This window comes from Ammospiza nelsoni, chromosome 17 (genome assembly GCF_027579445.1).
Source record: "Ammospiza nelsoni isolate bAmmNel1 chromosome 17, bAmmNel1.pri, whole genome shotgun sequence".
Taxonomy (NCBI): Eukaryota; Metazoa; Chordata; class Aves; order Passeriformes; family Passerellidae; genus Ammospiza; species Ammospiza nelsoni.
The window spans coordinates 15,080,924-15,106,554 of record NC_080649.1 but is presented as its reverse complement, the minus strand read 5'-3'; the positions used below and the strand labels follow the sequence as shown (position 1 = coordinate 15,106,554).

The 25,631-nt window shown below is 54.1% G+C and overlaps 3 protein-coding genes across 3 annotated transcripts in view; 1 reads left to right on the top strand and 2 right to left on the bottom strand.

Moving 5' to 3' along the window:
• Positions 1-8,488, bottom strand: part of CAPN15 (calpain 15) — a 57,490-nt gene extending 49,002 nt beyond the window's left edge. The window contains exons 1-3 of the mRNA XM_059484784.1: positions 8,355-8,488; positions 3,591-3,971; positions 3,332-3,499 (exon numbers count right to left, since the gene is read on the bottom strand). The gene's annotated coding sequence lies outside the window, so the exon portion shown is untranslated. The remainder of the gene's footprint in view (positions 1-3,331; positions 3,500-3,590; positions 3,972-8,354) is intronic.
• A 7,229-nt stretch (positions 8,489-15,717) lies between these two features.
• Positions 15,718-18,435, bottom strand: NDUFB6 (NADH:ubiquinone oxidoreductase subunit B6). The gene is made up of 4 exons (XM_059484482.1): positions 18,132-18,435; positions 17,964-18,056; positions 16,976-17,020; positions 15,718-15,870 (listed from the first exon to the last, which is right to left on the bottom strand). The coding sequence occupies exons 1-4, from the start codon at positions 18,309-18,311 to the stop codon at positions 15,802-15,804; spliced, it is 387 nt and encodes a 128-aa protein (XP_059340465.1). The 5' UTR covers positions 18,312-18,435; the 3' UTR covers positions 15,718-15,801.
• A 1,112-nt stretch (positions 18,436-19,547) lies between these two features.
• On the top strand, positions 19,548-25,425 carry EEF2KMT (eukaryotic elongation factor 2 lysine methyltransferase). The gene is made up of 8 exons (XM_059484237.1): positions 19,548-19,680; positions 19,758-19,820; positions 20,416-20,496; positions 20,691-20,795; positions 21,395-21,528; positions 22,695-23,002; positions 23,994-24,143; positions 24,861-25,425. The coding sequence occupies exons 1-8, from the start codon at positions 19,597-19,599 to the stop codon at positions 25,010-25,012; spliced, it is 1,077 nt and encodes a 358-aa protein (XP_059340220.1). The 5' UTR covers positions 19,548-19,596; the 3' UTR covers positions 25,013-25,425.
• The last annotated feature ends 206 nt before the right edge of the window (positions 25,426-25,631 follow it).

Here is a 25,631-nt window from a genome sequence, read left to right as displayed (position 1 = left end):
TCTTAGTTTCCTCTTTTTTCTGAAAGGTTTAACTACACTCTGAGCTACCCAGCAGCAATCAACCACTTTTTTCCCCTCTTTCTCACTTATAGCAGAGTGTTGCTTGGTAAACAGCAGATCTTCCTGTCTGAGGCTGTGCCAGCCTGTGCTGAACAGAACTGTTGTTATTGCACATTCACAGCTAGAGATAAACATGAATAAGAGCCACGAGTAAGAGCCAGGCACTGGTTCTTCAATACACTGCTTTATCAGCTTCACCTTGATTCAAATGTTTCTGACATCTCTCCCTCCCGAAGGGGCAAGGTGGCACAAGTAGCAAGGACAAACACTAAAAAAGAAAAGACAAAAATGACAGCAGCACATAAAGTGCTCTTCTGAGCTCGCTAACATTCACAAACTGTGCAGCTCACAGCTCCACCTGCACTTGAAACACTCAAAAGCACAACAAGGAAACAAATGGGCCCAGCCAACCCAAGCTGCCCAAATGGGAAAACAAAACAGCCTTCAGCACATTCCTCAGGACAAATCTCTAACCAGAGCCACAACTGCTGCAGGACATAAAGGTTACAGAGAACCAGGGAAGGAAAAAAATGTGCAAGTCATCATCTCATCTGCAAGCTAACACTCTGCAATGACACAGGCACAGCAAACCAACCCAGGAAAAGTGGACACTGGAAGCTGAGGAGGGTTTCTAACCTTTCCAAGAGCAGACCTCTGGACCAGCTGCTCCAGAAGCACTGGGGGAAAAAGCACAGCATGAGTTCCAATAATTAGTTCCTGGACAAGTTCATGACCTGCATGAGATGACTGCCCATCTTCAGCAGCATGGAACTGGACTTGATGACCCATGAAGTTCCTTCCCCCATCACTCAGCAACCCAAATTCATAGAGGCCCAGACATAGCACAGACACAAGGTCATTCCCAAAGGGACAGCAGGGATTGTATCTTCAGCTCATGCTAAATTGACAGATAAGCAGATGAAGGGCTGGCCACTGCAGAAGGGAGGGGAAGAGAATTGCAGCAAGAAAGTCTCACAGCCAGTGAAAACTCAGGGCACAGACTTGGAAAGCAAAGCCTGAGAGGTGGAGATGTCCCCTGAGCACACTGTCCCCAGACACTCCAGTCACAGCTGTAATTCTAACACAGATTACACAGACAGTAAATATATCATTTGCCCAAGACACATCCAATTGCATCCCTTCCTAGAGATAGCTCCAGTCCACACTGCAGTGCCCAAGCCACACAGGCAGCAGCACCCGGCTGTCTCCTTCTGCCATTCTAATGCAATTTGGCCTTCCCTGGCTTTCATCAGGCACCACATCCCAATTTCCATCCAACTGGCCTAGATTTAAGCCAACACATCTCTAGCTGTGCCTCAGGCAAGCGCAGAGGTGGAAGAAGCCTGTCAGACAATGGTGCCATTTGGCATTTCCATCACAAACAACCAAGAGATAAAAGCACAATAATTGCTGAGAGCTGCACAAGAGGCCCCTGCCTTCCCCAGGAGCACAGGGAACTGGGAGAGAACAGGGAGGTGAGACAGACTCAGGGGGCAGAGAGGAAGTTCCTCATCTAGAATCAGAATCACACAATGGTTTGGGTTGGAGGGAAGTTTAAATTCCACCTCCTACCACCCCCTGCCACCTTTCACTATCCCAAGCTGACTCAAAAGATCCATCCAACCTGGCCTTGAGCACTTCCAGGAGTGGATCAGCCACAGCTTCTCTGAGCAACAGGGAAGCACAGCTCACAGCACAATCATTTAATAACAGAGCACCACATTACTGCTCACCACCTCTTCACCTCCAGATGACACCTGAAAAACACATCAATCCTTCTGCACACTCATGTGGCAGCCATGCCATTGCTTCTGTTAGGAGATTATCCTGTATTGAAATTACAGGTGTGGAATAACACCTGGCACAAGGAAGTGATACAAACAAAACAGTTCCTGAGACCACCACAACCTCCCCTCTCCTCACCAGAGTAGCTTTACTGGCTCACTGTCTCCATCAAAGTGGCTCCTCTTCGGCTACACCAGTGCAGCTGGAATTGTAGGATGTGTTCAATTACACACACTTTAAGCAGTATTTTCTGGGAACAGACATTTGAACAAACACAATGGTCACATGAGGAAAAGGCTGTACTCTGAGAGGGCTGATACACAATGCAGATGGTTTGAGTAATGGTGGAGCAAAGCCAGGCAGCCATGTGAGGTACCTCCAGCATGAGGAGGGAGCTGAGCTTTAACCAAGGGCTTTAACCAAGGGCTGCTGGCTGCATCCTGAACCAAAATGGCAGATGGAGAGGAGCTCATGTTACTGGAGCCACTCCCACATGCCTTGCAAGGCACATCCACAGGCCTGAGCCTTGTGTGGTGCTGCAGACCCCCAGGCTCCCTCCAGCAGGCTCTGCTTGCTGAGACATGGCAAGGTCAGGAGCTTCTGGAAGACATTCCAAGGCTGCATCAAAACAGATCCAAGAGCAGGAACACCACCTCATCCCTCTCAGCCATGAGAAGGAGCCGTGGTGGAGATGTGACCAACACCTGCCTGCTGACAGTCACCAGCCAAACACCAGAGTGCTCATGGCCCAGCTTCACTGACCAAAGCCATGAGAAGTTCCTGCAAACCTTCTGCTGTGGCTGGGCATCAACAACACATAAAGATTCCAGCTAGTCCATAACAACCAGCCAGGCCAGACCACACAGCAAGCACCAGTGTCCATCTTACTCATCCAAAGCCCGAACCTGGATGAGGCCACATCAACCTGGATCATCTGAATCCAAGGAAACACCATCACACACTGCAAATGCATCCTGAAGGTCTAAGCTCAGACTGGCTTCCCAGCACCTTGTCCTGCCTCCAGGCTCTGAATTCCCAGCCACACAAGGCACAAGAGTCACCTCTCTGTCCCAGTGGGCTGGGAACTGCCACAGCTCTGTGGTTACTACAGGCAAACCCATGCAGAGTTTCTTCATTTATTGCCCTGTCCTTGCACTGCCTCAAACACACCCTGGGACAGCCACGTGAGATTAAGATTGCGAGGTGCTGGAAGACCCCACAATTTCTCTTCACTTTCACAGTTCCTTCTTCACATGAGGAAACCAGAGGACATTGATATTCCCACCATTTAAGCACGTAGCCTTCACATAGCCAGCACAGAAACACTCAGAGGAGGAATTCAAACAAGGAAGAAAGACAAGAACCAGAGGCATGAGAGACACAAAGCAGGGTAACTGTGCTCACAAACCAGAGAGAAGGCCTCCTTCCTTCCTTGCAGCCCCTCCCAGCCCAGCCCAGTGCCAGCTGAGTCAGAAAAGCCTCTCACCCAACACGATTCCTGCTTGGCAGGGGCAGTGCTGGTCGCTGGAGGGTCAGCCTGGTGTCCTGCTGCTGGCACCCACTGAGAGGCCTGGCTGGAGGAGCATGCTAGAAGGTCCCTGCACCGAGCACTGGGAGCACACCAAGCCTGGCAGGAGCAGCTGCTGTCCCCAAGCTGCTGGACAGAGAGTGAAAAAAGGCATGTAAGAATAGATGACTGCTGAGACTCCAGACCCATCAGCATGGCACCAGCAGAGACAACCAACCTCACATTGTTGGTCCCTCAATCAGCATCCCCTTGAACTCCAGCTTGCAGGGCTTCCCAGGACATCCAGCTGGAGCTTGGTCCCCCCTGGAGACAGCTTTTGGGTCAGCTCAGACTCTCCACTCGTGCTCTCGGAACTCTTGGCTGTGACTTTACAGTTCCGTGCCCACCACTGGCCTCCCTCCCTGCTGGTGGCTGCTGCTCAGCATCCTGGTGGGAGCTGTCATCAGAGCAGGGATGGCACACCTCAGGAGCACAGCAGGATGGGGCACAGCAGGATCACATGCAGGAGGACTCTGGACAGCTCTCCACAATTAGCAACAGGGCAGGATCTCCCGAGGGGCCGGATGGGAACGCAGCGATGTCTGGCGGGGCACGCTGCCTGAATGTTCAAATACAGAAACAGATGTTAATTACTCTGCATAGCCAGGACATCATTACCAGCTACATCTCCTGGAGATTCTCAAGTACAAATTCCTCTGATTATGGCAAACATGCCCATCCCACCCCCAGAAGCCATGACGTTTGATAGTTGCCTCGGCAAACCTCCCTCCTCTGAGATATTTCCCCTTCCTCCTTCATCCTCTGTGCTCTCAAAACAACCTATTACCATGAAATTCCTGCTTTGGAAAAGTGCTGTCTCCTTTGGGACAGGCTTTTAGCAGATGGAGGCAACAAGAACCCTTGTCCATAAGTGTCTGGCTCTCCAGCACACTCTCACTTCCTCTATTTTAGGCTGGGGAGGGAGGACAGAAATAAGGATTCAGCTGGCACCATGTGATCAGTGAGCCTCTTTAGCAGCATGGCAGAGCAAGGGACCCCATTCTGCCCCCTCACCTTGCTCACCATCCCCACAGCCACACCATCAGATGCAGTGTGATACTCCTGGGGTAGGTGATGAATTCACAAAGAGCTTTTCTCTTCCAGCACTCCCCAGCACTGACAATTCCAGGCAGTGGGGAGAAGGTGCCCTGTGCTGAACACCTGGACAGGTGCTGCTGAGGGAGGGTGTACAGAATGGGCCAGGAACACCACTCAGGAGCAGTAATGAGTAAATAAGGGACTGATTCAGGAACCCTTCAGGCTCAAAAGGACCACCCTGATCCTTTTAGCCCAAGGGTCTGTGCAGCTGCACAGGGAATTCCAGGCCCACAGCCCCTCCAAGGCACTCACTGAGTTGCTCCTGCACTGAAAGGCAGGAGAATCAGGAGAGCTAACGAGGCAGGGAGACCAACACCAGCAGCCAGAGCACCCCCCAAGTGCCACATCACATCAGTATCCTTGCACATTCCAGGGGATAGGAAGGGAAAGCACTCAGCCCCCAGCAGCTCAGCACAGACCTGCTGGCCAGGACTGGAATTCCAAGGACTTCCCGAGCTCTGCCTGCTGGCCAGAGTCTGCAGGAAGCAGACTGACAAGGGGCAAGCTGGAGAGCAAGACCTTGATCACATCAGTGCTGCAGCCTCTGTGGATTGAGCACAGAGCTCAGCACACAAAGACCCTGGTGCTGTGCTCCCACTTCCACAGACCAGCACAAACACAGGGGATTTGCTGCCAGCAAAGCTGTCCATGAGTAACTTTCTCTTTTTGTTACAGGAGCAGAAGGACACAAGTTGGGAAGCTGCCTGTGATATCCTCAGTAAACTGAAATCACCTGGGCTGGGACTGGGAACAAGATGCTGAAGGGGAAACTTTGGTGCCACTGGAAGCATCACATTAGAAATGGAGCTGGGCAGCATCACTGGAGGAGGACAACAGCTTTTTGTAAGGTCTTGGTCTCTATTTCACCAAACTGAGAATGCACAGATAATCCTGAGGTTATCAGGGCTGCTCACGCCAGGGCTGGGGCAGGACACCAGCTCAGTCCCCTGACACAGTGACACTGCCACCATCCCTGGTGCTGAGCCTGCTCAGGCCCACAGCATTTCCTACAAAAGGGGCTGCACTGCAGGAACAGAAAAGCTCTTTCTTTTTTTATGAACACTCATTAGAGTTCACACCATTGGCAAAGTGTGGAGGCATGCATTTGTGGAGGAACAGAGATATGGTTCCAACACTGGTTTTAATGTGCAAGCCTAAAGACTCGGCTTCAGTTTTTAGAAATCAAACTTGATCATCTCAAGCTGGCAAAAATAGCCCCATGTTCCCTTGAGTTATTTTCTTTTCAAATAGGCAGGGTACAGCACAATAGGAAATATCAGCAGTTATGTATTCAACCTCCAGAAACCCAACGGGCCAATTCCAGCAACCCACGGCAGCTTTCCAATCCTCCCTGATCTATTTGCTGGAGTTAGTCTGAAAAGCAGGCTGCCCCCGAGCCATTCAGCAAACTCCACGTCCCGCTAATTACATCAATATAAATGTATTATCTTGGCTGTCAAACACGGGCTGCCTCAACAGGACAAGGCTCTGCCATGGAAATGCAGGAAAACAATTGCTCTTTCTGCTGGTGACACATTTCTCTGGATCCTATTTCCTTGCCAGGGCTCCCCGTTCTCCCTAGGCACCAGGGCACCAGCGTTCTTTTCTTCCAGAGCAAGAGGAAATGGCACACAAAAACCCTCCTCATCCTTTGAGCAACTGAACACCAAATAATTTTGGGAACACCACCAGCATTTCCTCTCAGCCAACCTGAGAGCTGCCAGCACACGGGGAAGGGAGCTGTGAGGGCAAGAGTTAAATGTTTCTCATGAGCAGGCAGCAGCTCTTCAGCCTCTCTTGGCTTCCTCAGCTGCCATTGCTAAACGCAAGGCAAGTGTCAACACTCCAAGCAGCAAATGTGACAGAAATTGGGAGCAGCCTGCTCCTCCCTGCCCAGCCTGGTGACTGGGGCCTGGAGAGCAGGGAGCCTCTCAGGAAGGCTCCAAGAGCAGGCAGCAAGGCTGAGGTGAGCACAGGCAGATGCAGAGGAGCAGGGAGGCAGCTCGCTTCGCTCCAGAGTGGGATTATGATGGAAAATGAGGAGGAAGCCACTGACTCACCTGTCCCACCCGCATAAGCAGCTTTCCCACCCAAGGCTGCACTGAGTGTGACCTTGATCAGAGCCCCAAGTTCCAGCAAAACAGGGGCTCACAAAGTTCTCCTCAGCTCCGGGCACTGGGAGAGAGGCAGGACACTGGGCTGACACACACTGTCCAAATCTGCCTCCTCTGACCGCAGGCAGCCACAGTCCCTCGCTCCAGCTTCCCTCTGCTTCACAAAAATCCTCACTTGGAGAAATGCCACAGGGTCAGGTCCTTCCCAGAGCCCTCTGTTCACAGGAAGGGTCAGAACAAAGCCAGAAAGAAACAAGCCTGGATTCAGATGAAGTGGGAAGATGGGAGGAAAACAGCATTTCTCCACCTAGGAGCAGACGATGTTTCCAGTAGCAGGGATTAACACAACCATGGGCAAACGACACAGGGTGAGTCTCTCTCTAGATCTCACAGATCTCACGTGCAACCAGCACAAACCTGGAAAGCCCCCACAAAACCTCCAGGACAGAAGAGAGCAGCGTGTTTTCCATGAGTCAAAGGCAACTGCTCTCAGCTGGCTGAGGGAACACCAGGGCCGTGGCCACTTCCCTCTGCAAAGGCAGCAGAATTCCAAGCACAGATAAAGGGTGCCAGAGCAAAGATAAGGGGGGAGCAAGCAGGAGAGTGAGGGGCAATCAGTGCATCTGCTGAGGACATCGAGGCTCCTCTGTGGGGTCACCCAGCCCTTCCGCCACCACGAGACAGCTCCGAGTCTGGGCACGCCGCCTGACCTTTTTTACGTGCAACTTTAGCACTTCTGGGTTGTTTTCCAAGATTTATTCTGATTCAGGAGACACCGTGCCTGGCCCACGCCTCCAGTTCCCTTATGCACCAAGTCATCAGGCTGGAGGAGGCTGCTCTCCCTCCTGCCAAAGCAACCGGGCTTAGCAAAGCCAGCCACTCACATCAGGCCTTCAAAGGGCTCTCCAACCATTCCACCCCTCCCGCGAAGGGAGCAATGCTGGGTCTTGCCTTCTGCCTCCAACTCCTAAAGCCTTGGATGCAAACAGAAGCTGATGCAACTCAAAATGAGTTAATATCCCCACACACACAAAATCAGGGTAATTTGAATCATGCCTTGCACAGGTTATGCTCAGACAGCTCAGCCCTGCTCTGGTGCACTCAGGGGCACGAGCCAGACTGTTCAGCAGGATCTCAAAAAATGGCCAGACAAAAGCCACCAGCAGACTCTTGGAGTCACAGGCAGCCAGTCTGTCACTGCAGGTGTGCTCCAGTTTAGGGAAGAGCACAGCCCTGAAGCACAAGTCCCAGGTGACAACGTGCAACGCATGGCAAGATCTCTGCATTCAGAGCCACAGTCTGGGATATGGACCCCTCACCTCGGCTCCCTCCAAACACATCTCCCAGTCTCCATCAGCTCTTGACCCACCCACAGCAGTGCAGCAGTGTCCTGCACCAGTGCCCCAGGCCATGTGAACGGAGCAATTCCCACAAAACCTTCTGTCCGACCATGGGAACCCACCCAGCCGCATCCCGGGCCTGCGGGCCTATGGAGAGCCAAGCTCCACTGAGATCCCCAGCTTGGAGGAAACAGTCTGACATTTCAAACACAACGTTCACATTATCCCATCTCCTCTAACAGGCCCACGGATGATCACCCTGAGCAGTGGTTTCCTGGTGCTTGGGGGGATGCAGCCCAGGGATGCACCCCCAGGAGGAGAGGGCTCAGTAAATGGAGAGGCTGGCAAGCACAGAGCTTTTCCATCCTCTAAGACTCCTGCATCCAGGACCTGGAGGCTGAGATGCTTCAGCTGCAGCTGAGCTGACATGCAGCAAAATCCAGGGGTCTTGACGAGACACTGGGACTCAACAGCCTTAGGATGTTCAAGACCCAAGGGTAACAGCCAGACAACTGATTCTAAAGGGCGAACTCGCAGAGGCACGAGAAACTCTGCATAAAGCCCTGCTCAGCCCCAGCACGGGTGTCTGAGCTGGAGGTGAGAGTGAAGAACTGCAGGACAGGCAGCCCGGGGCGCTGGGGGCTCTGCCGTGCTCCAGCCCGGGGCCGGCGCTCGGCGGTGCCCCAGGCGTGCCCTGCCCGCGGCAGGACCAGGAGCTGCGGGGCGCGGGCAGGGCAGGCACTGCAGCCTGAGGCGGCCAGTCACGGAGCCGCCCCGTCCCCCCGGCTGCTGCACGACCCTCAAGCCCGTTAAAACCCCTCCGGCCGTGCGGCCGGGCCGGGGGCGAGCGGGGCCCCCGCAGCCCCCGGGTCTCCCCACAGCCCCGGGCAAGGCGCCCCGGCCGCCGCACAGCCCCGAGCCGGGACCCCGGCACCGCCCGCCCCCCCGGGCCGCCCCGGCCTCCGGCCCCCGCGCGGGCCCACCGGCAACAGGTGGTGCGGGGCGGCCCGGGGGCGGCGGGGCCCAGCCGACGCCTCCGGCCGGGAGAGCCCCGGGCGACCCCCGGCGCGGGCGGGAGCCGCGGCCCGCGGGGCTGCAGCGGGAGGCCCCGGGCGGCCGGCCCGTCCCCGCTCCCTTCCCCCGCGCCCCCGTCGCCGCTCACCTGGGGGTGGAGGCGCCGCGCTGCCGCTCCGTCCCCCCGGCCCCGCGCGTTCCCCCGGGCGGAGCAGCTCGCGCCCGCTCCGGCCGCCCCGCCGGCCCTTCCTCCCGCCCGCCCGAGCCCCGCGCCCGCCCTACGCCGCCGCCGTGGCGCAGCGCCCCGTCCCGGCCGCGGGCGTGCGGCGCGGAGACAGCGCAGGGACCGTCGTGAATAGCGCGGCGGGACTACGAGCCCCGAGGGGCGCCGCGCGCAGGAAGCGGAAAGCGGCCGCCGAGCGGGGCACCGGGAGCGGCGGTTCGGGGCCGGGGCAGGCCCGGCGGAGTCCCGGGCAGCGGCGGTGGTTCGGACCCGAGGGAGCGGCGAGCTCCGGGCGCGCGGAGGGCGCGGGCCGCAGCGGCCGGTGAGGGGCGGCCGGCGCTGTGCGGTGGGCGAGGACTACGACTCCCAGCGTGCCTTGCGGCCCGTGAGAGAGCGCCCACCCCCGGCCGGGGGTCGCAGCGCAGGCGGCGCTGGCGTCGGGGGCGGTGGGACCCGGAGGTGTGAGGGTCCCGGAGGGTTTCGGCGTGCTCCGGGGATCCCGTGGCTCCGTTCGTCCGAGGCCGCGGTTTGGGAAAGGCGGGTGCGTGGCCCTGAGCCCTCACACTGAGGCTCCGTGCGCCCATGAGCGTCCCCGGCGCTCCCCTGAAGGCGCCGCCGTGAGGGGATGGAGGATCCGGGCGTTCCCTGTGCGGAGCAGAGCCCGCGGCTGAGCCAACCTGGGCAGACACCGCTCATAATTACAGCTTTAATGACCTGGCGGCACATGAAGCGAAGGTGGGGCCGCAGGGATGTGCTCGGCGCTGCGGGCGATGTGCAGCCGCGGTTCGGCGTGGGACGGGGAGCGGGGCCGGGCCGGGGTCTGCACCCACCCGGCCTCGCAGTTCCGACCCACGTCCCGAGCCAAACCAAGGCCAGACTCGCCGGGCTAAGAAGCGCCTTCACACCCTCCCACCCCACAGAGATGAGAGATGAGCAGCCCCCCGACTCTCCGTGCTGGGCTGCTCCCTCCCGGAGCCGTGAGGGAAAACAGAGAGAGGGCCCCAGATGGGACCCAGCCCAGCTGGTCCGGCACACCCTGATGGATGTCGCTGGTCGTTGTTCCAGCAAAAGCAGCATCATTTCAGCCACCAGTCTTGGAAGGCAATCACTGCCTGCTAAGTGAAACATGACAGTTGCTAAAGAGTGAGGAGAATATTCTCTTCAGGCTGTTGGACCCTCCCCAAAGGGCACCTCAGGCTTTCTCTGTGGGGTGCTGAAATGGCAAATGTTCACGGAACCTTCTGTAGCACAATGCAGGGACCAAAAGCTGATGAAGAGCTTGGGCTTCCCTTCATCCCTCTGTAAAATGTGACTGCCAGTCATATCAACACATTTATTTGCAGACATCTTTTCTAGAGGCTGCAGACAGTTCTGCTGCTGTTCTTTGGTGTGGGCCAGGGGAGAAGCAGCCCCATGCTGCCCTCACTCACAGACGGGATTCCTGGTCTGGGGAAATTGAGGGCTTGGTCCTCCAGCAGTGCCTGAGGAAGGCACAGAGCAGGTATTCCCAATATCACAGGATTATGGAATATCCCAAGCTGGAAGGGACCCACCAGGATCATCAAGTCCAACGAGCCCCTACAGCTCCTGTGGGCTTCAACATCCTCACAGCACAGAGCCCAGCCCTGGCATGACAGGGACTTCCTGGCTGGAATTATGTCACCAGCCTGGCCATCTTTATTTGAAGAATAAATGTGTGAAGCAAACTTGGCCCAGTTAGAAAGGGGTTTCAAAAAGTGAATGTTTTCAGTGTGTTCAATTAGGAATTACAATCGTGGGAAGGTTTGGGTTGGAAGGGACTGTAAAGCTCATCCCATTCCCATCCCTGCCATGGCAGGGACACCTCCCACTGTCCCAGGCTGCTCCCAGCCCTGCCCAGCCTGGCCTTGGGCACTGCCAGGGATCCAGGGGCAGCCACAGCTGCTCTGGGCACCCTGTGCCAGGGCCTGCCCACCCTCACAGGGAACAATTCCTCATTCCCAATATCCCATCCATCCCTGCCCTCTGGCAGTGGGAGCCATTCCCTGTGTCCTGTCCCTCCATCCCTTGTCCCCAGTCCCTCTGCAGCTCTCCTGGAGCCCCTTCAGGCCCTGGCAGGGGCTCTGAGGTGTCCCTGGAGCTTCTCCTCTCCAGGTGAGCACCCCCAGCTCTCCCAGCCTGTCAGAAATTCAATGAACTGGGATCCCCATTCCCTAATTTTAGCTGGATAAACTGAGGCCCATAACTGGCAGTGCCCATCACATCTGTGAGCACTGCAGAAAGACAGAGGTTTCCAGTTATTCCAGGATAATTCCTGTTCCTGTCTTGGATGATAAAGTGGATCTAACATTCAGTTGGTGCAGCAGAGGCATCAATATTGCAGTGAGCTGCATTCCTGGGAATGAAAGGTGAGAGGAATGTCACCTCCTGCTCTGCCCTGAGCAATAATAGAAACAGAAACAATAATTTCCAAGTGTTGTTGCCCAGCTTCTCTTCCACCTGCCATGCCTCCTAAAACCATTCCAGGGCTTTTCCTGGAGCTGCCTGGACCATCCTGAGCTTTTCCTGACCATACAAACCTTGCTTTCCTCTGGCTGCAAAGGTTCTCCCCCACCACCAGCACTTCCCAAATCTGTCAGAGGAGAGTGTCAGCCAGCTCTCCCTGATGCCTTGTGCAGGCTGGCCTGGAACAGAGACTGGGCAGAGTTACAGAATAAAGCAGGGATTTGTTAGGAGGGCTCAATGGATCCACCTTGGGCAGCACAAGAGCCCAGCCAGGGCTGCACCTAAGATGAACCAAAATGGTCACAAAATGAACAACTGGTCATGGGGTCTCTCACTTTTATAAGTTCTAGACTATTTACATATTGGAGTTCATTATCCAGTGACAGCTTTAAGTTATGCAGTCCCATCCTGCTTATTTTTCTCCATTGTTTGTGCTCTTGGGCCTGATATTTGGATCATTTGTCCTTAATCCCCTGCTAGACAAGGAATTGTTTTGTCTCCCTACTCTGTGAAGAGAGCTTACCATTCCCTAATACAAAGTTCAGAAGTGCACACTAAAGCAGTGCAGAATCTGAAAAATAGATTCTGAAAAAAAGCCAAAACCTGAGGCACCATCCCCACGCCATGGACGGGCACAGTGAGATCCAAGCAGCCGTGGATCGATGTGTGTCAGCCCAGACACGGCTCTGGATGTCTCTGAGAGCTCCCCTGGCCCTGATCCCGAGCTGCTGTGCCATGGGACACCCCAGAGCATGGCAGGTGGCCTGGAGCAGACCCAGCTGGCCAAGGCCAGGGTACACACCCAGGGCTGGCAGGGACTGGAGGATGCACAGAGAGAATTCCCTGTTGTGTTCTGGCACTGCTGGAACCAGCAGCTCCTGCCTGAGGCACCTCAGGTGAGAGAGAGGGAGGGTTGGCGTGTTCCACATGCCAGGATCTCCCACAGGATTTCCCAGGACACCAAGCTTGACTGAGCCTTCCCTCAGTTCTCACCTCTGCTGTGACCTCCCCTTCACACTGGCAAGTGGCTTTTCCTGGTGCCTGCCCTCAGCCCTGCCAGCTGCAGGTCCTGGTGGCTGTCAGAGGGCAGGACAGAAAGCCTTAGATCCATCACTGTTTTGGGAGGAGATTTCCTCCTTGAGCCATTGCAATGGAAGGTGCAAGGCAGGTGCAAAGAAGTGTTATAGTAGCTTCTTTGAGTTAGGTTTACTAAGCTTTGGAGGGCTCTAACACACCTTGGATAGCTCAGCTATCTTTGGAGGCATAAAAATTGGTAGGATGGCTTTTGTTGCAGTGTTGGAAACAAAAAGGTTTAATAAAAGGCAAAATAACAAACAGAAAAACGGAGCTGGGTGTCAGATGTTCTTGTTCCTGGTAAAACACTTTACAAAGCCATTCGTTTCTTTGTTTTCCTCTTTTTTTTTTTTTTAGTTAATTGCTTAGGTGGGACCTTTTGGCTTCTGTTTAATTAGCTATCTTTAAGTTTGAGGTGAGGTCCCCTGGGCCTATGACGTGGCTTTTTCCAGCTAATCAAGCAGAGAAACTTCTGGGCTTCTTTCTTTTTTGAGGGGACAAAGGATATTTTGTCACTCAGTCAACAGGGGACACACTCTTACATCTCACCCTTTCTATACATCTAAAGAGGAGAAAGGAACATGAACTGAAAAAGTTTTGTTGAAAATTTGTAGTTCTGCTAATAATTTTTAAATTTGGTTCTAATCTTCTATCTTAACAAGGAAATGCAACCCTTGACTAAATATATAATGTATATATTGTATAAGGGTGGGCAGGCCCTGGCACAGGGTGCCCAGAGCAGCTGTGGCTGCCCCTGGATCGCTGGAAATGTCCAAGGCCAGGCTGGGCAGGGCTTGGAGCAGCCTGGGACAGTGAAAGGTGTCCCTGCCCATGGCAGGGGGTGAGTCAAGATGATATTTAAAGTTCCTTCAACCCAAACCACTCCATGACTCTGTGATTGTCTATGTGTGCATCTATCACTGGTCAGTGGTATGTTTTTAGTGGTAGGGATCTCAAAGTTATGTAGATGTAGAGCTGTGTGTAATATCTGTGTGTGCAACACTGAGGGCACCTGAGGGAACCATGTGGTACAAACCCAGATTTTGCTTTCATTGTCAAGAGAATGCATCTCCCACATTTGTGGTGTGAGGGAAATTGGACTCAGTGACTTTGAGAGGTGCAGGGATGGCCCAGGGGAGATGCACCCTGTCTTTGTGGAGGCACATGGTCCAGCAGCTGTCAGCAGTGCCTGGGCTCACACCAGGCTCGTGGCTCCTCCTGCTTGCCCAGCACCACGTGCTGTCACCTGCAGTGGGACAGCTCAGGGGATGGAGGTGAATGCTCCTGCTGCAGCTGTGCCAGGACATGTTCAAGGTGCTCTGGTGTATTTTTTTATGTGGTAATGACACTCAAACCTCTCCCTGCTTGAGGGAAAGGTATCCATCCCCTCTGTTCAGGGAGGATTATCTGTTCCAAAGCCCCCAGGTGATCCCAGGGCCCCACACCTGTCCCTGGGACTGAGTCTGTGCCTAAAATGGCCCCCTGGGCCCTATATCACAGAGACATGGGGAATTGGGGTGTCTCTTGGATTGCTGGAGCTGTGGGAGTGCTCATAGCACTCTGGGGGTACAAGGAATTCCCTGCAGTCCTGGGGGAATTCTCACTAGAGGAGGAGAGTTGTCAGCATCTCCTTAGGAGAATTGAAGAGTCCTGGGAGTATCAAAGCATTCTTGGGGGAATCTGGGAGCTCTGGGAGTATCAGGCATCCATCCCCCTGGGTGTGTGGAGTCCCCAGGAGATGTCACAGTTCCCAGTTCCTCACAAGCACTGCACAAGTGCCTGGGGAGCCAGGGATTTGGGGTACCCCAGCTGTCCTCAGTGGGGTGGGGGTGTCAGGGGAGCCCAGGGAGGGAAGGCCACCCCTGATCACTGGCCAGGGGGGTGGGCTCACTGTGGCCCTTGGGCACACCTTGGGGCAGGGGTGGTGACAGGGACCCCAAGGGCCTTGGGAAAGACAAGCCTCACCCCCATGCAGCCCCTCTGCCAACCCCAGCACCCCTCAACTCCCAGGCTCCCCCTGACTCTCTACTTCCCCAGTGCTCCCCTACAGCCCCTGCTCACTCTCCCACCCCCCCAGTGACCCCCAACCTTCCCCTGGGATGACCCAGAGGATCCTGCTGCCCCCCAGTTCATTCCTCAGTGCTGTCTCACCCTGAGCCACTGTGTGGCCAAGGAAAGAAAGGGATGTGGCTTTGGCAAGGGCCTGGGGTCCATGGCCTCCCTCATCTCCTTTGAGTGCTGGGGTTTTCCCCGTGTTTGCCACAGCCCTGATGGTTCCAGTCCCTACTCCATTATGAGGAGTCTGGCTGTCCCCAAACACAGTACAGGGGCTCTGACCTGTCCCCTGCTCCTCACACACATAGGCTGGGCTGCTCTCTCATGGCTCCATGAGGGAATTGTGTCACAGGCACCCAGGTTACCCTTTGGATTGTGGTTTAACCATTCCTATCCCCAAAGTACCTACTAAAGCCTTCAAATCATAGAGTATGTCAGGTTGGGAGGGACCCACAGGGATCACTGCTCTTTAGGAGACCAGTCTTCCCAGTGCAAAGTGCCCCTGGGATGTGGGGGCTGGAAAACTCTTCCTCAGAAAGGGCTGAAGGCAGAGGGAAGAGTGGTAAAAAAGGGTTTTGGCAGCAGGGCCTCTTCTGCCACCCCCCCTAGGCAGAGAGGAGGGATGACAAAGGTGGAATGTCTGGAAGTCTGTCAGAAGGGGTTGGTAGAGTGGGAGAGGAGAACCAAGTGTGTGAGGGGCTCAGCTCTGCTCCAAAATCCCTGAAAGCTGGAGTGTCTCTCTGGTCACCCCAAGCCCACACTGTCCTTCTGCCAGGTCTCACTGAGAGCTGAGCAAGGGCCTTGGAGATCCCCAGGATCCAGCAATAATGAACTCCCACAGGAGGAACACCTGGAATGACATGGATTAATGGGACAGTAAATGACAGAGGAGCTGAGACAATGCACAATGAACACTCTTTTATGGAACAGACACAGCAGGTGCAGCTCTGGCCGTGTTCCCCCACAGAGGAAATCAGCTCCTGGCCATCAGTGGTGCCTGTGGTGCTCATCTTTCAGGGGTGGCATGATCTCTCCAGTCTCTAAAATCCTGTCCCCCTGTGGGAAGAGAGCATGGTGAGCATTCCCTGTGGCACCCAGACTCCCCCCACACAGCCCAGTCCTTCAGGGAACCTGCAACTGTCCCCACTTCCAGGCAAGAATCTCACAACACACCCAGAACACTCTAATTCCTCCAACGTCCCCAGAATGCTGGAATAACATCACAGCAAAATTTCCTGGAGCCTGTGCTTGCTTTACCCCTTGTTTTCACTACAGAACAGCAGCCACACATTTTGAGCTGCTTTGTTTTAAAAATTACTTCTAGCACTGCATAATCCCCTCCAGCAGTGATCAGTGAGTCCAACACCATGGCCCAGAGCTCATGGAGAGCCATGGAATCCCTCAAAAAATCAACCTGCTGCCCCAGTGTCACTTGTTCCAGCTCCAGGCACAGTCCTGGCCTGCTGAGCTGCCCTAACTCAACTGAAAAATGAGGCTGAAGACAGAGGCCAACAGCTTGACCTTCAGCATGTTGCTTTGTGGCTGTTTGGGATGTAATAATTTATAATTTTATTTTAGACAGAGCTGATTAGGAGGTGTTATGCCAAAAATGGGCAGCAGTCAGAAAGGGCAGAGCTGATTTTCTGTAGGAATATTTGCCCTCTGACTTATTACATCCATCAGTAACAGCTCAGAGCAGCCTGGAAACAGAAAATACCAAACATTGTGACACTCTCTGCTTCATAAAACTTGTCCCAAGCTGAGGTGACACAACTCTTTGGGGACACCCGAGTGTGGGGCACCTTCAGGGACAAGTGGGACCAAGCCAGAACAAACATTCTCAGGGCTTAACAAGGAGAAGCAGAGCCACTCCTGCGTGATTCCATGTTGTTAATAACCACTGGGGCTTTGAACACCCATTCCCAAAGGGAATGTTTGTATTTCCCACCCAGGATGGGCAGCATCAGCCAGGTGGTACAGAGAGGTGACACTGAAACAGGCACTGAGAACAAGATGGAAGTGCCCAAACCCACTGTGCCTGTGCTGCCCACAGGACCCAGCACATCTCTTGGGAAAGCTGTCACTGGACATTTCCCAGATGCTCCCTGGAAACCCTTCCTGTGTGTGTGACAGAAGATAAGACAGGCCATGAGAGACTTACTGGGAATATCCGTGGGTTGGCCACAACCACCCTGTGCGGCGATTTCTGGAACAGGGGGAGAACACAGGGAAGGGCAGAGAGAACAGTGTTACTTGGAGAAAGCACAAAGGGTGTTCAAAATGGGCACCACGACCCTTCCAGGATACAAACTGTGCTAAGCACAAGTCCTGTTAAACCTTCCATTGCTGAGAGAAACACCTGAGGCTGCAGCAGTCACACCTGCCAGGGAGGGCAGGGCTGGCCCTTTCCCTCCCCACACCAATTGCTGCCCTGGTTATTCCCAGGGCTGTTCCTGCAGGACAGGAACAATTCAGTCACAGCTTTTCTGCTCAGATCACAGGAGAAGCTGGGCACTGCCATAAATCATGGAATGACTTTGGTCGGAAGGGGCCTTAACCCTTCCACTATCCCAAGTTACTCCAAGCCCCGTCCACCCTGGTCTTGGGCACTGCCAGGGATCCAGGGGCAGCCACAGCTGCTCTGGGCACCCTGTGCCAGGGCCTGCCCGCCCTCACAGGGAACAATTCCCAATATCCCATCCATCCCTGCCCTCTGGCAGTGGGAGCCATTCCCTGTGTCCTGTCCCTCCATCCCTTGTCCCCAGTCCCTCTGCAGCTCTCCTGGAGCCCCTTTAGGCCCTGGCAGGGGCTCTGAGGTGTCCCTGGAGCTTCTCCTCTCCAGGTGAGCACCCCCAGCTCTGCCAGCCTGGCTCCAGAGCAGAGGGGCTCCAGCCCTTGGGGTGTCTCCGTGGGCTCCTCTGGACTCTCTCCAGCAGCTCCAGGTCCTGCTGCTGTTGGCCCAGATCTGGGGGTAGCTCTGCAGCTAGGGTGTCACAAGAGTGATTCTTTGGGATGAACAGGCCACGGGGAATAACCTTCATCAGCAGCCGAGCGTGAGCAGCACCGTCCCCCACCCGCTGTGGGACCAGTCCCGCTCCATCCCCGCGGCCCTTCCCGGCCATTCCCTGCCCCGGCGGGCCCGCACGCACCAGGAGATGGTACTTCACGTAGTAGGTGATGGCCCAGGCGGGGAGCAGCACCCGCAGAAACACGAAGCGGCCGCCCTGGTAGAAGTTGTGCACCTGCGGGCACAGGGGCGGTCAGGCGGGGCCAGCGGGCCGGGCGAGGCCGCGCGGTGCCCGCGTCCCGCCGCTCACCTGGTGCCGCCAGGGCTCGCCGGGCCGCAGGAAGCGCTCCCAGAAGGCGGCCACGGGCCCGAGCCGCTGCGGCGGCAGGACGGGCTCCCGCGGGCTCAGCTCCTGGTCCCGCAGCCAGCGGCGCCGCAGGGCGCGGAGCTGCTGCACCCGCAGTCTCTCATCCTGCGTGGGGCTGCTCATGGCGCCTCTGCCCGCCTGGGCCGCTCGCTCCGCTCCGCTTCGGTCCGGTCCGGTCCGGTTCGGCCCCGCTCAGGTCACTCCGGTCCCGTTCGGCCCCGCTCGGGCGCCGTGTCCTTCGCGGCGGCGCGCGGCGGTGACGTCCCGGCGCGCGCAGTGGTGACGCGCCAGGCAAGGCCGCTGAGGGGGTGCCGGGGCTGAGGCGGCTCCGTGAGGGAAACCGGGAGGGTGTGGGGAAAGGACAGCGCAGGGAACTCAGCTGGGGCCGCTTCCAGTGCCCGCAGGGAGCAGATAGGGCAGGTGTACTTGTAACAGCGTGGAGGGACAGGACACAGGGAATGGTTTCCACTGCCAGAGGGCAGGGATGAATGGGATATTGGGAATTGGGAATTGTTCCCTGTGAGGGTGGGCAGGCCCTGGCACAGGGTGCCCAGAGCAGCTGTGGCTGCCCCTGGATCCCTGGCAGTGCCCAAGGCCAGGCTGGGCAGGGCTGGGAGCAGCCTGGGACAGTGGGAGGTGTCCCTGCCATGGCAGGGGTGGGATGGTCTCTAATGACCCTTCCCAGCCAAACCATTCAATTATCCCTTGATTCCATTATTCCAATATTCTGTCATTGTGTGTTTCCATGTTTCCAGTGATTCCACGATTCCATAATTACAACGTTTCCATGGTTCTTATGATCCCAATGATTCATTTATCCAGTGATTCCACGTTTCCCCTATTGCAGTGTTCCATGATCTCGATGTTCCCCCATCCCGGTGCGCGTTCCCCCCATCTCGGTGTGTGTTTCCCCCCATCCCGGTGTTCATTCTCCCATCCCAGTGTTTGATTCCCCCATCCCGGTGTGTGTTCCCCCCCATCCCGGTGTTTGATTCCCCCATCCCGGTGCGTGTTTCCCCCATCCCGGTGTTCATTCCCCCATCCCGGTGCGCCTTCCTCCCATCTCGGTGTGTGTTTCCCCCCATCCCGGTGTTTGATTCCCCCATCCGGTGTGTATTTCCCCCATCCCGGTGTGTATTTCCCCCATCCCGGTGTGTGTTCCCCCCCCATCCCGGTGTGTTCCCCCCCCATCCCGGTGTGTGTTCCCCCGTCCCCGCTTGGGCAGCGGGTCCGTAGCGCCCCCTGGCGGCCCGGGCAGCTCTGTGGCGGAGCGGTGTCCGGGGATCGCGGGTTCGATCCCCGCTCTGGCCGTTCCGTGCTCCGGGCCCGTGGGGCGGCGCCGCTCCGCCCTCGGGGCGGCTCCTGCTCCGGGAACCGGGGCCTGCCCGGCCGTGTGTGCTCCGGGGCCATGGCCGAGCCGTGCCCGGGCCTGGCCCTGCGCTTCCAGCGCCGCTTCCTGGCGGCGCGGCCGCTCCGCTCGCTGCCCTGGCCGGTACGGAGGGGCCGGGCGGGGGGAGGCGGCACTGCGGCGTTGTTAATTTATTTATTTATCTATTTATCCTGTTCTAGGAACTCGAGCAAAACCTGCGGGCCGCGCCGGACTCCGCGCTGCTGGCGGATATTCTGCACAAGGTGAGGAGCGGCTCGGAGTCACCCCCGTGCCATCACCGGGGTGTCCCAAATCCGCCGGAATTGCTCAGAAATACGGAGATCGGTGATCTGGTGTTGCAGTGCTTCTTTAGGTCCCGCAGAACCGCAGATTTCCTTCTTTGTCCGGTATTTGGGTGTTCTTAGATCAAAACAGACCCGCGTGCCGGAGCACTGATGTGGTGGTGAATGGCTCCGGGATGCTCGGGATGCAGGGATGGGGGTGCTAAACTGTCCCTGCGGATCACAAATCAGGCAGCAAGCCAAAACGGAAAGAAGGAAGAGCAAAATAAAGAGGAGAGGAAATTGGATTATTCTCACTCTGTTTTCCTCTTTGCTCTATTGAAAAATGATATTTTTGTTGCCACAAAAAGTAAGAGCTCTGTGGCCACAGTTCTGTAAACTCACAAACCTGTCAGAAATTATCCCATTTCAATTTCTGGCTTAGCATCTCTTGTGCAGACTAAATTCCAAAGTATTTCATGGCACTCAGACCCAATTAATGGTCCTGCTGTGGTCCTTAGTGCCTTTCCTAAACCCTGCCCTGGGTAATTGGTTTCCATGGTTCTTCTCATTGTAGACAATTCTTCACCCTCTGTGTGTGAAATATCCTCCTTCAGCCAAGTACAGGAGGTGCTTCCTGACTGAGCTCATCAAAAAGGTACCTCTTGCTTTTCAGCTTATTTTTCACTTGTTTTTCTCTCTTTTTTTTTTTTCCCTTGAGAATACCCCATGTAATAACCAACCACAAGATTCAGTGTAAATACTCTGTACTAAAATGGGGCTTAGGGTGCAGTTGTTTTCTCTTTCATGACAATGTGATGCTCAGAGCTGCCCTGTTCTCCTCCCCCACAGCTGGAATCCACAGCTGCTGAACCCCTGGATGAACTCTATGAGGCACTGGCAGATGTTCTGAAAGAAGAAGAAGAATCTACTCACTGTTACAAAAACTACTTACTGGTAAAAACTGACTCTGCACTGTTCTAAACCACATTTACTCACCCAAATGAAGCAATAATTGGCTTTAAAAACACCCATCTTTACTGTAAATGCAGGGTGCCCTGACAAAGGCAGGAATGATGCATCTGACTCCATGTTTTCAGAAAGCTAATTTATTACTATTATATTAAAGGATACAATACTAAAGAATACAGAAAGGATACTTACAGAATGCTAAAAAGATAATAATGAAAACTTGTGACTCTTTCTAGAGTCCTGACACAGCTTGGCACTGATTGGCCAAAGAGTGAAAACAACTCACAGCAGAATCCAATGAAACAATCACCTGTGGGTAAACAATCTCCAAACTCATTCTAGATGAGCACAGCACAGGAGAAGCAAATGAGATAAGAATTGTTTTCCTTTTCTCTGAGGCCTCTCATGCTGCCTTTCAGCTTCCCTGGAGAAAAACCCTGGGTGAAGGAATTTTTTCAGGGAATGTGAATGCAACACACCCTGAAGCCTGGAGTGCTTCCTGCCTTTTTCCAGGTGCTCCTGTTGATTGTAAGCTCTCAGTCATGGCCTGTGCTGATGCATCTTTGCCTCCCTGTGTCCTGCAGCCCTCGGGGGACTGTGTGAGCCTCTGTGAGAGCACAGCGCTGATCTCCGCGGGCACCACGGGGCTCCTCACCTGGGAGGCTGCCCTGCACCTGGCCCAGTGGGCCCTGCAGAACCCCAGCCTCTTCAGGGGCAGGTATGGCAGCAGCACAGAGCTCTGATCCTGCAGGGTCACACAGGGCTTTGGCTGGAAGGGACATATTCCATGGGCAGGGACACCTCCCACTGTCCCAGGCTGCTCCCAGCCCTGCCCAGCCTGGCCTTGGGCACTGCCAGGGATCCAGGGGCAGCCACAGCTGCTCTGGGCACCCTGTGCCAGGGCCTGCCCACCCTCACAGGGAACAATTCCCAATTCCCAATATCCCATCCATCCCTGCCCTCTGGCAGTGGGAGCCATTCCCTGTGTCCTGTCCCTCCATCCCTTGTCCCCAGTCCCTCTGCAGCTCTCCTGGAGCCCCTTCAGGCCCTGGCAGGGGCTCTGAGGTGTCCCTGGAGCTTCTCCTCTCCAGGTGAGCATCCCCAGCTCTGCCAGCCTGGCTCCAGCCCTTTGGTACTGTGAGCTACACTACTGTAGTTTAATAACAGAAATATTTGATAACAGATTATGCACCCAAAATAACTGACATGGCACCCTTTTGCTGCTGAGTAATTGCTGCTCTTGTCTGTTCTGCCAACTTTAACCCAGGAGAGGGCCTGGTTTAGGACCTGGTTTGGGATGGGACCCTTGCACTGTGCAGTCTGACCTGCTCTGTGAGGTCAGCTGTTCAGTTTTCAGTAATTTCATTAATGACCTTCACCTCATGATGGAATTCACCAAGGATTATTTACATTTGATTAGTGTGCAGCTCTGATTGCATCATTTCCAATTTATTTATAAGCAGTCAAGATGAGCAAGGAGTTTTGAGGAAAGATAATTTAATAATAATTAAACTCACAGGGGAAGGCACTGTGCTGCTCACTGTCTGTTTCTCTCCACTGACTAAAAGCTGGAGAGCCAGCTCAGGAGGAAACAACTGTGCTGCAGATGGCCAAAGCCAGGTGGGAATCTCTCTCCTCCCTGTGGTGGGAATGCTTTGTGCCTTACAGAAATCAGCATTTCAGCTAATTAATTTTATGCTGACAATTCTACCCTCAGTTATTCCCAACTCTCCAGTTGTTTGGGACAAAGGTTAGATTGTGGATGGTTCACTCAAAAATTATTGTAATTATCTGGAACTGATTTTACCTTTAATTATATTTAGAATGTTTTGATTTTAACTCAATGCAGAGTCCTGATAGTCCTTTTTACTCCATTACCCTCAGGACAATCCTGGAATTGGGAAGTGGGGTTGGCTTCACTGGAATTGCCATCTGCAAGAGCTGCCAGCCCAGGACATTCATATTCAGTGACTGCCACCCCCGTGTTCTCAGCCAGCTGGGGGAGAACCTGCAGCTGAACGGCCTCAGCCCGGAGCCTGACGGGACCTGGAGCCCCCAGACAGAGTCCCAAGGACAGGAGGGGGAAGGACAGAGTTGCCAAACCCCAAAAGTGATTGTGGCTGAGCTGGACTGGGGCTCAGTGACAGAGAAACAGCTGCTGGCTCTCAGAGCTGATGTTGTGATTGCAGCAGGTACCACAGGGAGCAGGGGTGGGCAGGGCTCAGCAACCCCAGCAGCCTCTTGAGGAGTAACAAATAACAACAACCAACTACAGACTGTGTTTGGACTTGTCTGTGTATAAAATCAGAGGGAGATCTATAAAAAATTAGTCATGGAAAACCTAGTGGCAGTAGGATGATGGTGGTGATACCCAGTGAGAGCAGAATGCCTCAGCTGTAGGACTTACACCCCGATTTGGGGCTTTGCAAAGAAAAAACCTGAGAATCCAGGTGCAAAAATGACTTTGGCATCCCAGGTATCACAGGATGCAGTGATTGGGAATTGTATAAAATGAAGTCCCTGCATGGTACCTAATGGCAGTGACATTGCTCAGTGCCCAAACCAGCCCCAGCTGCACTCTGAAGGGAAGAGCTGAGGGGCACTGACATCTCTCTATTTGCTGTTACTCACTGCAGCACGAGTAACTGCAGTGGAGCACACACCTGCACTCCTCTGTGTAGGAAACCTTCACACCTGCACACCTCAGTGTAGGAAACCTTCACACCTGCACACCTCAGTGTAGGAAACCTTCACACCTGCACTCCTCTGTGTAGGAAACCTTCACACCTGCACACCTCAGTGTAGGAAACAGCCCCCCCTGCTCCCCTTGGTGTTCCCTGACCTCTCTCCACCATTTCTGCTCTCCAGGGAATGACTCCAGATGAAAACTCCTTGGCAGCAGCTTCTAAACCACTCATTCCTAACAAGGCAGGTTTGTTTTGCCAGGGGCAGTGGGAACAGAGCACCAACACTCAGTGGTTCTGCTGCCTCCCTTAGGATGGGCTTAAATAAAATATCTGACAATCCATTTACAAAAAGGAGCACTGATTTTTAGTGATGAGGGCATAGCCCATAAAATATCAATATTCTCCTGCACTGTGAAGATTTTATTTCTGCTTTGCAGTTTTTTGTCTGGTTTTTGCTCAATTCTCAATAAATATTGTATGTTTTTTTTTCTTTTAGATGTGGTGTATGATCCTGAGATAATTGTAGCCCTCATTGGGATGCTACAGAAACTCTCCACCTCCAGAGCAGACAGGAAAGCTCCTGAGGTGTTCATTGCCTCCACAATCCGAAATCCAGCCACGTATCAGCTGTTCCAGGCTGAGCTGGGTGGGTGCTGTTCCATCCAGAGCTCAATAGTTCTGCCTTTTTGCCTTTTCCCATTCCTTGTTTTGTGGTAGAGGAGCAGGAGCATTGTCCAAGGGCAGGATCTTATCCTAGAGCTGGATTTAGGAGCAGTGGCTTTTGCACATGGATTTCATCAGCTTGGAACTCACCTTTGGGTCCATCCTGGCTATCACAGCTCACATCTGTGAGGGATGATTTGTAATCTGGTGCCAGTAGGAAATAAAAAGAGGTTTAAGCTTAAAGGAGGGAGCCATCAGTGCTGCACTGTCAGTGATAACAGCTAAGATGCAGCCTAAACTCTTAATCTTATCTTACTTGTTCCTTGACCTGACTCTATTTTCACCTTTTCTCTTTTGACAAAAAAAGCCCAACTAGAGATTAAGTAAAATAGATTTGGGGATTTTTCTTCATATAAACTCCGAAGGCCTATCTTTTGCAGTGTCAGCTGGTGTTCACCACCTGGACCTGATGATCCCTGTGGGTTCCTTCAGCTCAGGATATTCTGGGAAATTCTGGTTAATTCACAAAGTGACACTGAGTGTTCAGCACAGCCATATATGGGATTTTTACAAAAACACTCATAAGCATTTGCCTGACAATCACAGCATGCTAAAGATCTCTCCTTACAGAACTTGTCATGCAACTTTTGCTCTTCATTTTATTAGGCATAAATATGATTCTCAGTGTTTCTCTTCACAGATAAAGCTGGGATCAGGTGGCAGGTGATTCCAGCCCACAGCAGCTGTAATTTTCTCTGTGATGTGCAGCCAGATGTAACTATTCTACAGCTATTTGTAGAACAGCAAGCAGAACTGGAATTTAGAGACCTGAGAGCTGTGTCAGCCTTGTAACAAGATTATCCTGAATTGTGGAAAGGAGGTTCTGAGGATACAGCTGGACACATGGACACATGGAGTCCTTCCTCTAATTCCCAGCATGGATCCAAGCCTGCAGCTGCCCCTGGGAAGTGACTGAACCTCAAGCAACAGGAACCAAAAAGCCCCAATCACACTTCACTTGGATTCTGTAGAAGACAGCAGAATTCAAGCAGAGATTTTTCCCAACTCTGTTGTGATTTGTAAGTATTGGGGGCAACCTGCAAATCACAGGGTGAGGATCTCCCAGACAAGGGAGCAGAGCAATGTTTCAGAGTAATCAGTGGGTTTTGGTTTTAAAACCAGCTGTAATAATCTACTCTGGTGTTTTTCTGTGTATATTTGCAGTTTGGGTTGGCTTAAAAACCCCCAATAAACAGTGAGCAGTACCTGCAGCTGTGTCCCAGGATGACTCTGCTGTAAATCAGGTGTATCTTCACTCTGCAGTGATGATGAGTCAGAATTGTTGTCCCTTTCTCTCACAGTGGCTGCTGGGAATCCAGGCAGGGCTGGCAGTGAAAAAGGAATCTCTCTCCATAGCAGTGTTCCAGGTATCCTGCAAAAAGGACTGAGCTCCCCTGCTCTGAAACCTCCC